Below are 14,957 nucleotides of genomic sequence, written 5' to 3'. Positions count from 1 at the left end.
GTTCTAGATTTGAGACACACATGACAAAAATCCAAATACAGCCTAGAATATGTCAAGATAAAAATTCTGATTATGTTTCATCCAGATTTAGACATACAAAGCATGGGGATAACAAGTTATTTTGAAAAGCGTGGGTATATTGTGGTTATCTCCGCCATCTGTCTGTCTGTCCTTCCGTCCTGCGCTTTATTATCTCCTACACTAATAGCACTAGAACCTTGAAACTTAAACACATGGCAGCTATGAGCATATGTGCGACGGTGAACTATTCGGAAATTTGATCTGACCCCTGGGTCAAAGTTATGGGTGGGGCCGTGTCAGAGATTTTCCTGCGACTGCGATTTGAAAAAGGCTCCTAACTACTGTGTCCCTCCAGACATTGCTTTCATATTTGGTATGCATGTGTATCTGGACAAGACCTTTCCATGCGCATAATTTTTTTCACCCCTGTGACCTTGACCTTGAACTCGAGCCAGTTTTCAGATTTTGAAATCTGCGACCGCGATTCGAAAAAGGCTAAAAACTACTGTGTCCCTTCAGATATAGCTTTCATATTTGGTATGCATGTGTATCTGGACAACACCTTTCCATGCGCATACAATTTGTTACCCCTGTGACCTTACCCTTGGGGTCAGTTTTCAGGTTTCAAAATCTGCAACAGCGATTCGAACAAGGCTCATAACTGCTGTGTCCCTTCAGATATTGCTTTCATATTTAGCATGCATGTGTATCCAGACAACACCTATCCATGCGCAAACAATTTTTTACCCTTATGACCTTGACCTTGAACTTGCGGTCAGTTTTCAGGTTTCAAAATGTGCGACTGAGTTTCGAAAAAGGCTCATATCTACAGTGTCCCTTCAGATATTGCTTTCATATTTGGTATGCATGTATATCTGGACAACACTCTATGGGCATAACATTTTTTACCTCTGTGACCCAATTGACCTTGAACTTGGGGCCAGGTTTTGAAATCTGCGACCGCGATTCGAAAAAGGCTCATAACTTATTTGTCCTTTCAGATATTGCTTTCATATTTGGTATGCATGTGTATCTGGACAACACCTTTCCATGCGCATAAAATGTTTGATCCCTGTGACCTTGACCTTGAACTTGAGGTCAGGGTTCAGGTTTCGAAATCTGCGACTGAGATTCGAAAAAGGCTCATACATGCTGTGTCCCTTCAGATATTGCTTTCATATTTGGTGCGCATGTGTATCTGGACGTGACCTTTCAATGCGCATGAAATTTTTTACCACTGGGACCTTGACCTTGAACTTGTCCGCGTTTAGATTTCGAAATCTATTATGTGGTTATCTACCCAATCAGAAGAAGTGCAAGCATTTTCATTGGACAAAGGAATTTTCAACAATGAAGCTTGTGTATTGAAAACACATATAGAGTTACACAGTATATAGTGGCGCAGAGATGTATTTAGAAGTCAATTGTTTGTGTTAACTCATCTGTGAAATGGTTTAGCTCATCCATCTAATGTTTATACAAGGGATTATAAAATATTGGCGTAAAGGGACACCTGTATATGAGAGAAGAGAAAAAATGCAGTCAAGCATAAAAAGCATGAGAAACTCATGGAATAGAGCCTCAAGAATCTATAAAAGGGCTGAAACTTTCGATTTGTTCAATTACACTTTAAGACTCATTACTGAAAATCTGTCAAAATGTTCAAGTGGGAAAAATGTGAGAAACAATTTAAAGCAAGATGGACTTTGATTAGGCACATCAAAGACTGACATGAAATTCAACATTTTCATTGTTTTGTACAAGATTGCCTTAAAAAATTTCTGAGACGCTACTATTTAGTCAACCATTTAACCTCAAAACATAACTTTTCCAAAACAGAGGCAAGAAGATTGGCTATAAGAGAGCGTGTTCAGCCATCTCGTAAGTCATTCCAATGAGGATGACATGTACATATGTACATAATGGACGTCAGTGAAGTTGATTCAGTAATAGATTTGTTAGGAGAGCAGGATGAGGAGCAGATCTTTTTTTAAGCAGACGCACGCTTGCCCGTGCCTGGTTAAAATCATCGCAGGCAAGTGATTTTCCAAAGTAGATAGTTCGCCAGGCAAGTCCGTATTGTATTAGCATAATTGCCGTATTTTTTTCGACTTTTCCCCTTGTATCTATTTATTTTCTTTGGGTCAATATATATTTTTATCAAGTACAAGTAAAACGAGATTTGATTGGTTGCTTGCGTTGTATAAGCCAATATAAACGCTCAAAACAAGTTCTACTCGGCAGACGTTTCAACATGGTGGACTGTAGCGTCCAGCCGATCTTTTCTATTTTTAATAAAAGTAACTCAAAACACTCCAAGGAACAAACCAAAACAACCGAAATAGAAAGAAAGAGAAAATATGAAAATGAATCACGAAATCGTAACTTTCAAACATCGTGGCTTGATGAATTTCCATGGCTTGAATTTGATAAAGAGTCGCGATTGATGAAATGCAAGATTTTTCTCAAATTTGAAAACATACGGTAGTTTTGTAACAGGTTCAATTTTTTTTTTAAGAAGCTTAAACTTGTGATAGTGATGTCTATGAACATGAATATAATAACTGTGAAAAAGATTGTTCAGAGTTTGAAAGTCATGTTGAATATGCAGACCGTTTAAAACTTGCTAAGAATGCATATGAAGAGTTTCTCACTATTTTAAACTGTGAATAACTTGTATGTTACAAATTCACAGTTTAAAATAGTGAGAAACTCTTCATCAAAGACATCAACATGATTTTCAAACTCTGAACAATAATTTTCACAGTACTATTTTAAGCTCTCCCCCCTTTTAATCTATGCCATAACTTGTATAGATATAGTGACAAGTATACCGTTTTAAAATTTTGATAGTAATAAACTCTTCATATGTATTGTATTCAATAGTGACTATTCAAGGAAATAAAACTGTCCAGATTTTGTTTTGTTGACAACTTTATATTATAAAAATGATTACTTTATTTTTGATACATTGAATATAGCTGAAATTAAATCTAGCATAATAATGCATGTGAATCAATGCTTTAAAGATCAAATGACAATAAAAAATTGACTTCAAAAAAGGGCAACCAGTTTTTAATGAGGGCAAGTAGATGTTCAAAGTAACTTGCCCCCAGGCAAGAGTGTCAATTTCTTACGTTAAGCCCTGAGGAGAAATTAAGGTATGGATTTTCACTCTTTTTTTAGGTTATTTTACATTAACTTCTTCATTTCTACACAGAATTACTTCAAATTTATACTGAACATCTCTTATGACAATACGGTCATTCTCAACTATGAATTGCCCCATTACCAACCATGCGGCGTGGGGATACGCGTTGGCCTCTGCCGCGCCATTTCTAGTTTCTAGAGATGTTACACATTACATTTTTTAAAAATGATTTCAACATACATGACCCAGATTTAAACTCAACCTGGATACTTTCAAGATTGAAAAAGAGATATGTATGTCAGAAACACAATTCCCCCTAATGCACCGCTTTTTTGTTTTTGACCTTGAAGGATGACCTTGACCTTTCACCACCCAAAATGTGCAGCTCCATGAGATACACATGCATGCCAAATATCAAGTTGCCATGTTCAATATTTCAAAAGTAATTGCAAAACTTTGATGTAAGGTTAAAGTTTTGGTGACAGAATCACAGAATGACAAACAGACAGACAGGCCAAAAATAATATACCCCTGATCATTAGATCCAGGGGCATAATTATAAATGTGGCCTCAAAAATTGTAACAAGGTTATTCTATGATTTGACCTGTTAACTTAGTTGTATGACCATGTGAGTCGATTTCACTCACAGGTGAGAAGAACAAACTTGTGAAAATCATATATTGCAAATACTAATAAAGTAAATATATCATGTAGACTTCCTGAAACTTTGTCTGACCTACAGACATGTCTGACATAAACATTCAGGGGTAGATAAAATTCTTAACTCTTCTGCTTAAAATGTCCAATAAAATATTTTCTGGTTTTCCCATGAAAAAATATTTATAAAACAATGGCGGACTACGTACTTTGCTGAATGTAAGATATGTTTGTACTTTCCAATTTACTCCCTTTTGATTGGTTTAAAATCATCTATGTAAAAATTGGATTCCAAGGTAATTTCACTTTTATTTAACTTGTTTTGAATAAAGAAATTGTTTGCAAAATTTAGGAATATTTGAATAATTCTGAAAATCTCAAAGGACATGTAGGCATTGATTTTGCAAACGTCAATTAGCAAGTAGAAGAAATAAGAGTATAACTGTTTCCCTAGTAAATTTGTTAAGTCATGGAAGACAGGTAGATCAAGGCTGTCATTAACTCCAACAAGAGATGTGTTTGTCAGAAACACAATATTTGACCTTTGACCTTGAAGGATGACCTTGACCTTTCACCACTCAAAATGTGCAGCTCCGTGAGATGCTCATGCGTGCAAGTTTTGGGACAGAATGACAGAGTGACAGAATGAATAACTGGCCAAAAACAATATACCCCCTACCATTTGATCCGGGCGCATAAAAACTAGTAAAATTACATGCAAGGCAGGTCTTGTGGGTTGGGTGATGATCGAACCATGTAAACTTAAAATTTAAAATTAATAGCACAGTTTATATTTCCATTCATCAGCACACGAAGACGGGACAGAAAGATGACAACAAAATTGAGGACATACACATTAACCTTTTAAATAGACATGATTGTGAAAGTGACTATCGATTTACATGACGAGAAGTCGAATGTCAACAGAATAATGTGCTTCTTTTAATAATATGATATAGATATAAATGTTCATGAAACTATATTTCTTTATTTCTAATGTTTCTATTTTTGTCCCAGAATTATTTTTTCACAAATTTTATTTGGGCTGTCAAAAAATCTGACCATGCAGACCAAACGTCTGCTAATCAGGAAGTCTGCTCATGTTATCTTTTTTCACTATTACAATGAAACATTTTTGGTGAAAACTATTTGATTATATCATTGCAATAATGGGTACTTTACATTCTGTATTAATAACCAGAAAATATTTTCATTAATTAAGCAAAATACATGCCAAAAAGTTTTGAAAATATTTTGGTCATCTTATGCAGAAGTATATGCTACCATAACTTTGAGTGTATGAAAATTGAAAACTTATGAAAACTTATGATTGCATTTGTATTATTAAATAAAATAGAACTTTGAACCTTAGTTTGTTCACATGATAAATTTGAAAGCTATAATTATTATATAATTAAGAAGAACAAAAATGCTCATGAGTAAGATTTTCACATTTTAATTAAAGAAACGTGAATACAGTTTGTGTATTATCTATTAAGTGATGTACCTTCCTTTATCTCTGCAAATGGAATAAGCCAACTTTCATCATACAGGCGCTTTCTTTCTTGTGCACGAATATACTGAAAGCCGAATAAACATACAGTTTTTTAAATAAATCAAATTTGTATAACAGATTAATGCAAAATAATACAATTTCAACATTATACATACTATGAGAAATAATTGTTCAATATAGCCTGTGCACTAATTATGAGCACAGCCACTATCCCAACTACACTACAGGCAAAGAACAGAGAAAAAAATATTGATTGTATTCGAAACATTTCTCTCAGTAACAATAACGCTGTTCTTGGTAAACTGGATGAAAAGATAATGCAGTCAAGTTTTTGACAGACGTAGACATGCTCGAGAAGTTTTACAATAAAATGCAAACCCACATCCTTGGTTTGGAATCAATGGAACACACTAAGGACAACTACAGAAACCTGTAAGAACCAGTTATTCTGGACTAGCTGACAATGGAAATAAGAAAGCATTTAGCTAGAGAACTAGGGGAGAGTGAATGGCAGCAAGAGAACTAGGGGAGAGTGACTGGCAGCAAGAGAACTAGGGGAGAGTTACTGGCAGCAAGAGAACTAGGGGAGAGTGACTGGCAGCAAGAGAACTAGGGGAGAGTGACTGGCAGCAAGAGAACTAGGGTAGAGTGACTGGCAGCAAGAGAACTAGGGGAGAGTGACTGGCAGCAAGAGAACTAGGGGAGAGTGACTGGCAGCAAGAGAACTAGGGGAGAGTGACTGGCAGCAAGAGAACTAGGGGAGAGTGACTGGCAGCAAGAGAACTAGGGGAGAGTGACTGGCAGCAAGAGAACTAGGGGAGATTGACTGGCAGCAAGAGAACTAGGGGAGAGTGACTGGTAGCAAGAGAACTAGGGGAGAGTGACTGGCAGCAAGAGAACTAGGGGAGAGTGACTGGCAGCAAGAGAACTAGGGGAGAGTGACTGGCAGCAAGAGAACTAGGGTAGAGTGACTGGCAGCAAGAGAACTAGGGGAGAGTGACTGGCAGCAAGAGAACTAGGGGAGAGTGACTGGCAGCAAGATAACTAGGGGAGAGTGACTGGCAGCAAGAGAACTAGGGGAGAGTGACTGGCAGCAAGAGAACTAGGGGAGAGTGACTGGCAGCAAGATGATCTAAGGATGGCATTGAGGAAAGAAGTACATATTTTAAAAGGAGGTAAAGGCCTCTTATCAGATGTATACAATTACATGTCAGCAGCCTTGTTCTGCACTGAAACATTTTCAAAGAAACGTCATTCAAAGAACAAAGAAAAACAGATGACTGAATTTAATGAAAGAAGGAGAAACAAAATTAAATGTGCATTCTAAGAAAAGTCTTAAATATCTGACGATTGTTTGAAATTTGTAGATAATTTGTCCAGATTACAAAAAGTGAAAGAAAAGCAGTTATGCTTTAAATTTCTTAAAGGTCATATCATAGCCAAGTGTATGTTGCGGAAGAAATGCCTCTTATGCAAAAAAAGAACACCACACAACCATTCACAATGCCTTAAGCAGTGACTATATAAGCATCAACATAGAGAACTTAATTTATGGCGATTTTTAAGAATTATTTTGCCATTATCATTTATGGCCATTTTGACCTTTGAACTTTTGAATTCTTTCCCAGGACACGCCGTCCAATGACTGTGAACAAAATTAATGTACAGAGACATTTTAAAATCTCACAATGAATCACATAGTTATGGCCCAGACAAGCTCATTTATGGCCATTTTTTACTTTTGAACTCCAAGTGTGACCTTGACCATGGAGATATCCACGTAATTATTTTGCATGTCACACTGTTCAATGATTGTGAACAAATGCACTGAGTAATTAAAAAATCCCACAATGAATGACATAGTTATGGCCCGGACAAGTTCATTTATGGCCATTTTTGACCTTTGAACTCAAAGTGTGACCTTGACCATGAAGATATCCATGTAATTCTTTCACATGACACATTGTCCAATGATTAATAACAAATGTACTGAGTAATTTAAAAATCCCACAATGAATGACATATTTATGGCCCGGACAAGATCATTTATGGCCATTTTCGACCTTTGAACTCAAAGTGTGACCTTGACCTTGGAGATATCAACGTAATTCTTTCACATGACACACCATTCAATGATTGTGAACAAATGTGCCGAGTAATTTTAAAATCTCACAATGAATGACAAAGTTGTGGCTTGGAAAAGATCATTTATATATGTTCATGGCGGCCATCTTGGTTATGTGATCAAATTTTTTTAAACAATTCTTTTGTCCCATGACCTAGCAGTAGCAGTAGCAGTAGCAGAAGCAGTAGCAGCATTACTTAAGAATGATCAAATGGGAAAAGGTAACCTAGCACTGGCAGTAAATATGTGGCTCATTTACAGGTCAGATTTGGAATCTCTGCTGTAAAATGAGATTTTGAATGAATTAAAGGGAGGCAAATCTGTAATAAAAAGAACATGCATAAACCGTAGTTGTTTCCCTTGTTTGAACCATGCTAAATCCTTACAAGTTTGGAAAGAATTGGATGAAAAATTTGGACTTTATTGCATAAACACCATTTTCTCAATTCAAGGGGAGGATATTCTGTACTTCATGGACCAATAATGCTCATTTTTTGTAGGGTTCGTGTCCTCATTGATATAAAGACACTGTGCAAATTTGGAAAGGATCGGACAAAAAATGTGGAAGATTTTTTAAAGTTTTCACAAAATAGGCAAAAACGAATAAACATGCAAAGTTCAACGAGCTCCTGCGGCCATGTTTTTTGACGAATCAAATTTCTTTGAACAACTCTTTCAGGGGAGCCTTCAAAGGTCATCCCTGTGAAATTTTTTGAAAATCTGATGAGCGGTTTCTGACAAGAAGATTTTTTAAGGTTTTTACCATATATGGTCATGGCGGCCATCTTGGTTATGTGATCAATTTTTTTTTAACAATTCTTTTGTCCCATGACCTAGGGATGCTCCACATGAAATTTAGTTGAAATTGGCTCAATGGTTTAGTAGAAGAAGATGTTTACAAATTGTTTACAGACAGACAGACAGACGGACGGACGGACGGACGCCGGACGCTGAGTGATCACAATAGCTCACCCCGAGCTATCGCTCAGGTGAGTTAAAAATGCTCAAATTTGCCATTTTATTGATTTAAAAAATCCCAATTAGACTCTAATAGGCTTGGAAAACTGATACTGTGCATGACGGCTGAACTGACTGAAACTAATGTTGAACAAATCATTGATATATATTTAAGAGAAAGAACAGAGACATTCAGCTGTGAATATTACATTCATACATACATGTGTATTCATATAATAAATATCATTACATTATAAAAGAATGACTTCTTAATTTTCCCCTTTTCCAAAAAAACGACTCGTTTTTCCCCTTCGGATGGGCCCCGCCACCATTCCCCTTTAGGTGAAAAAAAACACTGGCGTCGCCGCGAATGTCAAGAAAAATATCGTGCGTCACCGCGACTGTCAAGAAAAATATCAAGTATTGCTTCGTGTGTCTAGTTCGCCCTTGATGAAAGAAGTACGAGATTATAGATGGCACTATCCGGATTCCAGTCAAATCCAAACTAGGCAAATTTTTACAAGGCAGTAGGTCCTGTTAAATGGGAAAAAATACAGGACCTCCTCTCTTTTTACAGGACCTACTGGCGACAGAATATAATAGTAAAATAACTTAATATCATTGCTGGGATCAAGGTGTTTAAGATATAAAATGATAAATGATTGAAAAGTTATTAATTTCAAGGTCACACATTTGTATCTGATGTTAAATAATAATACACGCCATACATGGTACTTGTCTTGGCAAGTTAAAACATATTTTAAAACAAGAAGACTTTGTGTGAGCTTATTATGTGGACAACTGTTGATCATGGTGGTGTTTGTGGTTAAAGATGCTGAACTCATTCTGACATATAGTTTTAAATCCCTGAATTTATTTTCCCAATTTCCCAATTTCTTGAACATGCCGATAAAATTCCCAATTTCAAAGCCATGGGCTATCTTCCTAAAAAGCTGAAAAAAAGCTCTGAAGAGTAAATATAAACGGGAATTGCTCATTTGTAATATCTTAAGAACATTTTCCAACCAAAGTAGCAGATAATTGTTTACCTTAAGCTACGCTAAGTGCGCATGTAAGATATGAAACTGGTCAATACGGCCTAAACCAACAATGGCCTCAATAAATGACAACCAGCCTTTTTCACGCATGGACATTTACAGCCAAGATAATAATGGTTAAAATGACAATGATCATCATTATACATTATTAATGCTTTTACAACCATACAAATTGATATCTGTATCATTTAAATTGTAATAATCCTGCAGATTTATGATTATCTTGTTAAGCGACTAGGCCGTCATGGATTTGACCGTCCTGACCCGCATTCGTAAGATGCATAAAAATGGACCAATCAAGTGCCCTCGGAAAATTCTGTCAATAGAAAGAGCGTTGGTACGGAAAAGCACGTGTATAAAGACGCTATCGCTATTTTTGCACCTCAGAAAACTTTCAGAGCCGCTAACAAACTTATTATAGATATAATAGATTATTATAGATATAGATTCTGTAAAAACCTGCTTGCCTGCTGTATGGTCATCATATTACATAACTTTGACATAGAGACTCTGCCCAGAAAATCAGGAGACTTTCGACACTTGAGTACCATGACAAAGTCCACATGGTGGCTAAAAGGAGGTTGTCCAGAAATCAGATGGGTGATGGAGTCTTGTGGCCTTTGGAGAACATGATCAGGTGTACAGGTCTAGCGAGCAGACGGTGTGAGTTGGCTGATTAGTTCAGACGCATGGCAAGTCTTCAAAATGTAAACTGGATGCTTGTGGTTGTGACTGATGTGATAACTTGATAACACAAGCTGAACTAGTGCGCACAAAAAATTCCTGTTATAAAAATAAACCAATATCTTAATTGTTTCCCATAGATATGAATAGTGAGACATTGAACTCTTAATGCAAGTTGTTTGATTACACTGACACTTTATTATGCTGTGCTGTAATATCTTATTTGTTATTTTGTTTTCAGTTGTCACTTAATATTACTATACATGTGTTTTTTATTTTCCACTGCAGGGAAAATGTTAAGATTTTTGCGCAAAATGTTGTGATTTGGGCGCAATGTTTTATGTCACTGATAGTGTGAATGTCCATGTTTATTATTGCCAGTTGTACATATTTAACATTACGAGGGGTAAAAGCGAAACAACTCTAAGTGCATTTTTCAAAATTTTACAGGAGAAGGTTAAAACTGTATCATATTAACAATAACAACAAAAAAGGCTTTATATTTTCAAGTTTGATAGAGAATGTTCTGTTCTTATCACATTTTTAACAAACTCTTTTGAATTTTCACAAACAAAAAAGTTATTTAAAAAAAAATCACTTAGACCCTTTTCGCACTGAAATTTCACATTTTATGTACTTGGCGTTAAGAGTGAAACAGTTCTAAGTGATTTTTAACCTAACATAAATAATCAGTTTACAGAATTTACTTTTATACAAAATACTTTTTCTATATTGAAAATAATAATATTGCTAAAAATGGCACTTAGAACCAATTCGCACTGAAAAAACACTTTTTTCAATTTATTTGTTCAGAGCGAAAAAGCTCTAAGCGACATTTAGTGACTTGAAAAAGTATTGAAAATTCTCCCTTAATGGCATATATTTGAAATTGATTAATATTAAAAATTTTATAAAGGTATTTTTAAATATATTTTGAAAAAATGTTACTTATAACCATTTTTGCTGTAAACAGATAGCATAAATATATTGTTCTTATACTATTTAATAATGCTTAACAATTCTATATGTCAATTGATGTTATTTTATTCTTAAAAAATACTTTGTGCAGTTGTTTTTTGTTTAAACATTGGAGATGTACAAAAGTATTCTTTTAAATGTCTCAAAAACAGAATGATTTTTTTGTTTATTGAATTCACAAAAAAGAATAAATAATACTGATTTGTTGTTGTGAGTGTTTCCAACAAATCAATAACAAGTTAGAAAAGGTGCATTTGGGAAACTTACTTGTTTTTCATTCTTAATTTAAGGTGTAGTTTTCAATTATTTATGCAACATTCTACATGTATCATTACTTGAGAAATTAATTAATGCTTTGGCAGATATTTGGCGTAATTTGTAGGCCTAAGCCATGTCATTATTTTCATAAGCCTCCGGGCTTTCACATGTATAGAGAGCATTCCATTCTGGACGTAACTAGAGAGCCGCATTTTAGACGTAACAATTTTACTACACTCTGACCAACGCATGCGCAGTCAAACCGGAAGCTCGCTGCGAAATCCAAGCCATTCTCTATTTTGGCGTCAGAGAGACCGCACGTGAGGTTAGTCTCATTGTTATTTCTGTTATGGCAGATGAAGACGTGCTCTCCCTAGGGGAGGATACATCTGATAATGATTTTTCTGGATTTTCGGACCAAGATATTCATAATGTCAATGGAAAACTAAATTCTAAAAGAAAAGTTCTTCCCACGGTTACAAAAATTGTCAAGTCAAAAAAGACTGACAAAAAATCGAAAAAGTCTTCGGACAAACAACAGAAGTCTTCGGACAATGCTAATACATGTATGTCTTTGGACCGTATTGTAAACTCTTTCGGAGAATATTTTAGATATTACCAAATTGTCTCAGAAAGATATTGCTTCTTTAAGAAATTTATTGGGGATCGAACATTTGGCCTCGGAGCACGTGGTTTCTTCAGAGCATGTGGCTGGTAGTGGTACTTTTGTCCCAGAATATGAGAATGAGGTTGAAGTTCCATATCAAATGCAACCTTTAAGAGCGCAAGTTTGTGCCAGTGATGATGAAGAAGATTATTCTAATTTGAATAAGGGCTTTTCTGATGCTTTGTTTGGCTCAGATAATAACAATAACATTGTTTCATGTGATAACAGTGATATGGAATGGAATATGCCAGTGTCTGATTCTTTGGCTAAGCTCATAAATGTAGCCTGTTCTACCCCATGTGAGACTGATGTTTTTTTGGAAAAGTATAAAGTACCCGAAAATTGTGATCATGCTACACCACCTTTGGTTAACCAAGAAATTTGGAAAAGTCTTGACAAAAAGTCTCATGCCAATGATAGGTTGTTGGAAGACATTCAGAATTTGGTGGCATCCGGTTTCGGACATGTATTATAAAGCTTGCAGTTCTTTTAAAGGGCCACATTTCAGCTAAAACTTGCATTTCGGATTGTCTGACAATTCTGGGACAGGTCCAGTACCACATCTCTGTTCGCAGACGTTATATGATACGTCCTTGTCTGAAGAAAAAATATTCAGGCCTATGTCAGGTGTCAATGCCTATCACAACTAAATTATTTGGGGATGATATAACAAAGGAAATAAACAATTGTGATTCCCAATTTTTTATTGGAAATGATAGTTACTTACCCCCTAACCGTGGGCATTACTTTGGCAGGGGTTGTGGTCGATATACCATGAGGCAGCCGGTTGGCCACCGTTACCAGCCATATCAGAGTCAGATGCCATATCCCCAGAGGGGCGCAAACATGAGGCCGTTCAAGAGCAGACCTCCTAGGAGGGCAAACGCCACAGCTACAATGCCGGCCCCAAACGGGATGGAATAGATGGTTTAAAAGTAAGTTTAGTTGGAAATTAAACAAATTATCTAAATGTTTGGCAAGAATTTACAAATGATGCTTGGATTCTTAATGCAGTGAGTGGTTATAAAATTGATTTTGTACAAGAACCACATCAGGCTTCTATTCCAAAAGAAATACCATTTTCTGCTGATAAATGGAATATTGTTAATGATGAGGTTTTGGAATTGTTGAAAAAAGGTGCTATTGTTGAAACATTTCAAGAAGAAGGTGAATTTTTATCAAATATTTTTATAGTTCCTAAACCTAATGGAAAGCAAAGGCCTGTAATAAATTTAAAACATTTAAATCAATTTGTACAATACAACCACTTTAAACAAGAGACATTTTCTGTTGTTTTGGACAGTGTGCAAAGAAATGATTTCTTTACGAAGATAGATCTTAGAGAAGCATATTTTTCTGTACAGATTTGTGAGGAAGATACAAAATATTTAAAGTTTTCTTGGAATGGGAAATTATATAAATTTGTTTGCCTTCCTTTCGGGTTGTAGATTGCATGTTATTTGTTTACAAAAATCTTTAAACCAATTTTTGCTTGGTTTAGAGCTCAGAGCATTCTGTGTTGTTATTACATTGATGATTCTATTAACATGAATCAAAATAAACTCATATGTTTGGAAAATACAAATGTTTTATTACAAACAATGACTTCTTTAGGCTTTTTCATGAATAGGGAAAAGTCAGTTCTTCAACCAAGTCAAAGTGTTTTTTGGCTTTATTATTGACTCTGTTGCATTTGAGGTTTACCTGACTGATGAAAAAATACAAAAAATAATAACGAAAGCTAGAGCACTACTTACCTTGAAGGACATTCCAGTTAGACAGTTGGCTTCATTTATAGGAATTATTATAAATGCATTCTTTGCGGTGTTTGAAGCCAAACTACATTATCGAGCTTTAGAGAGAGATAAGTTGTTGGGACTTGAAGATACCTTAGATTTTGATAAAACAATGCAATTGTCTATAGACAGTATAATTGAACTGAATTGGTGGGTGTCTAATGTGACAAATAATATGGTAAAAGTATACGACCTAATGAGGTAGTTATTTGCTGCCAAACAGATGCTTCTTTAGAAGGTTATGGTTGTATAGACTTGAAAACAAATGTTTACTCAGGTGGTCGATGGACATTTATTGAATCAAGGAATAGTATAAATTACCTTGAATTATTAGCAATTTATTATGGCATATTATCAGTGTACAATAGTTGTCGCCATACGCATATTCAGGTACAATCTGATAATGTGACCGCTGTGTGTTACATCAATGATTTTGGTGGAATGTGTTCTAAAAACCTTGATAACTTGGCAAAGCAAATTTGGGAATGGTGTTTGGCTAGAGATATTTATTTGTCGGCAGTCCACCTTCCTGGTATGCAAAATAAAGCTGACTATTATTCTCGCAATTTCTCAGATGCTTCCGAGTGGCAATTTAAGAAAGTTATTTTTAAGCGTATTTGTCAGCAACTATTTATGCCAAAAATTGATATGTTTGCTTCACGAATAAATACACAATTGGAAGCATTTGTTTCTTGGCTTCCAGAACCAGGTGCATATGCTGTAAATGCATTCAGTATTTGTTGGCAAAATCTGCAACATTATTTATTTCCACCATTTAATTTAATAGGGAAAGTTATGAACAAGGTTTTATTAGATAAAGTAGAAAAAGCCTTGTTAATATTGCTGTATTGGCCTTCCCAGTCTTGGTTTCCTGCAGTTTTAGAAAACATTTCTTCTTTTCCAATCCGTTTTACGAGACACAAGGACCTTTTGCCTCTCCCACACAACCAGCAGTGTCATCCTTTGGGAAAACGCCTTCGGCTAGTCGCAGTGACTGTATCCGGGATTCCCTTATCCAGCAAGGAGTTTCGTTGCAAACTGCTGAATTCATCCTCCAATCATGGGCGAAAGGAACCAGGAAACAGTAT

The 14,957-nt window shown here is 35.6% G+C and overlaps 2 protein-coding genes across 3 annotated transcripts in view; both read right to left on the bottom strand.

The window, feature by feature from the left end:
- The window catches only part of LOC127861598 (speract receptor-like), a 767,747-nt gene that overhangs the window by 42,863 nt on the left and 709,927 nt on the right, over positions 1 to 14,957 (bottom strand). The gene's annotated exons all lie outside the window — the stretch shown is intronic.
- The window catches only part of LOC127861597 (atrial natriuretic peptide receptor 1-like), a 228,288-nt gene that overhangs the window by 42,863 nt on the left and 170,468 nt on the right, over positions 1 to 14,957 (bottom strand). Inside the window, exon 7 of the mRNA XM_052400227.1 lies at positions 5,338 to 5,410. Within this exon, the coding sequence (XP_052256187.1) occupies positions 5,338 to 5,410 (73 nt within the window). The remainder of the gene's footprint in view (positions 1 to 5,337; positions 5,411 to 14,957) is intronic.

The sequence above is a fragment of the Dreissena polymorpha genome, chromosome 16 (genome assembly GCF_020536995.1).
Source record: "Dreissena polymorpha isolate Duluth1 chromosome 16, UMN_Dpol_1.0, whole genome shotgun sequence".
NCBI lineage: Eukaryota > Metazoa > Mollusca > Bivalvia > Myida > Dreissenidae > Dreissena > Dreissena polymorpha.
This window is presented reverse-complemented; position numbering and strand designations above follow the sequence as displayed.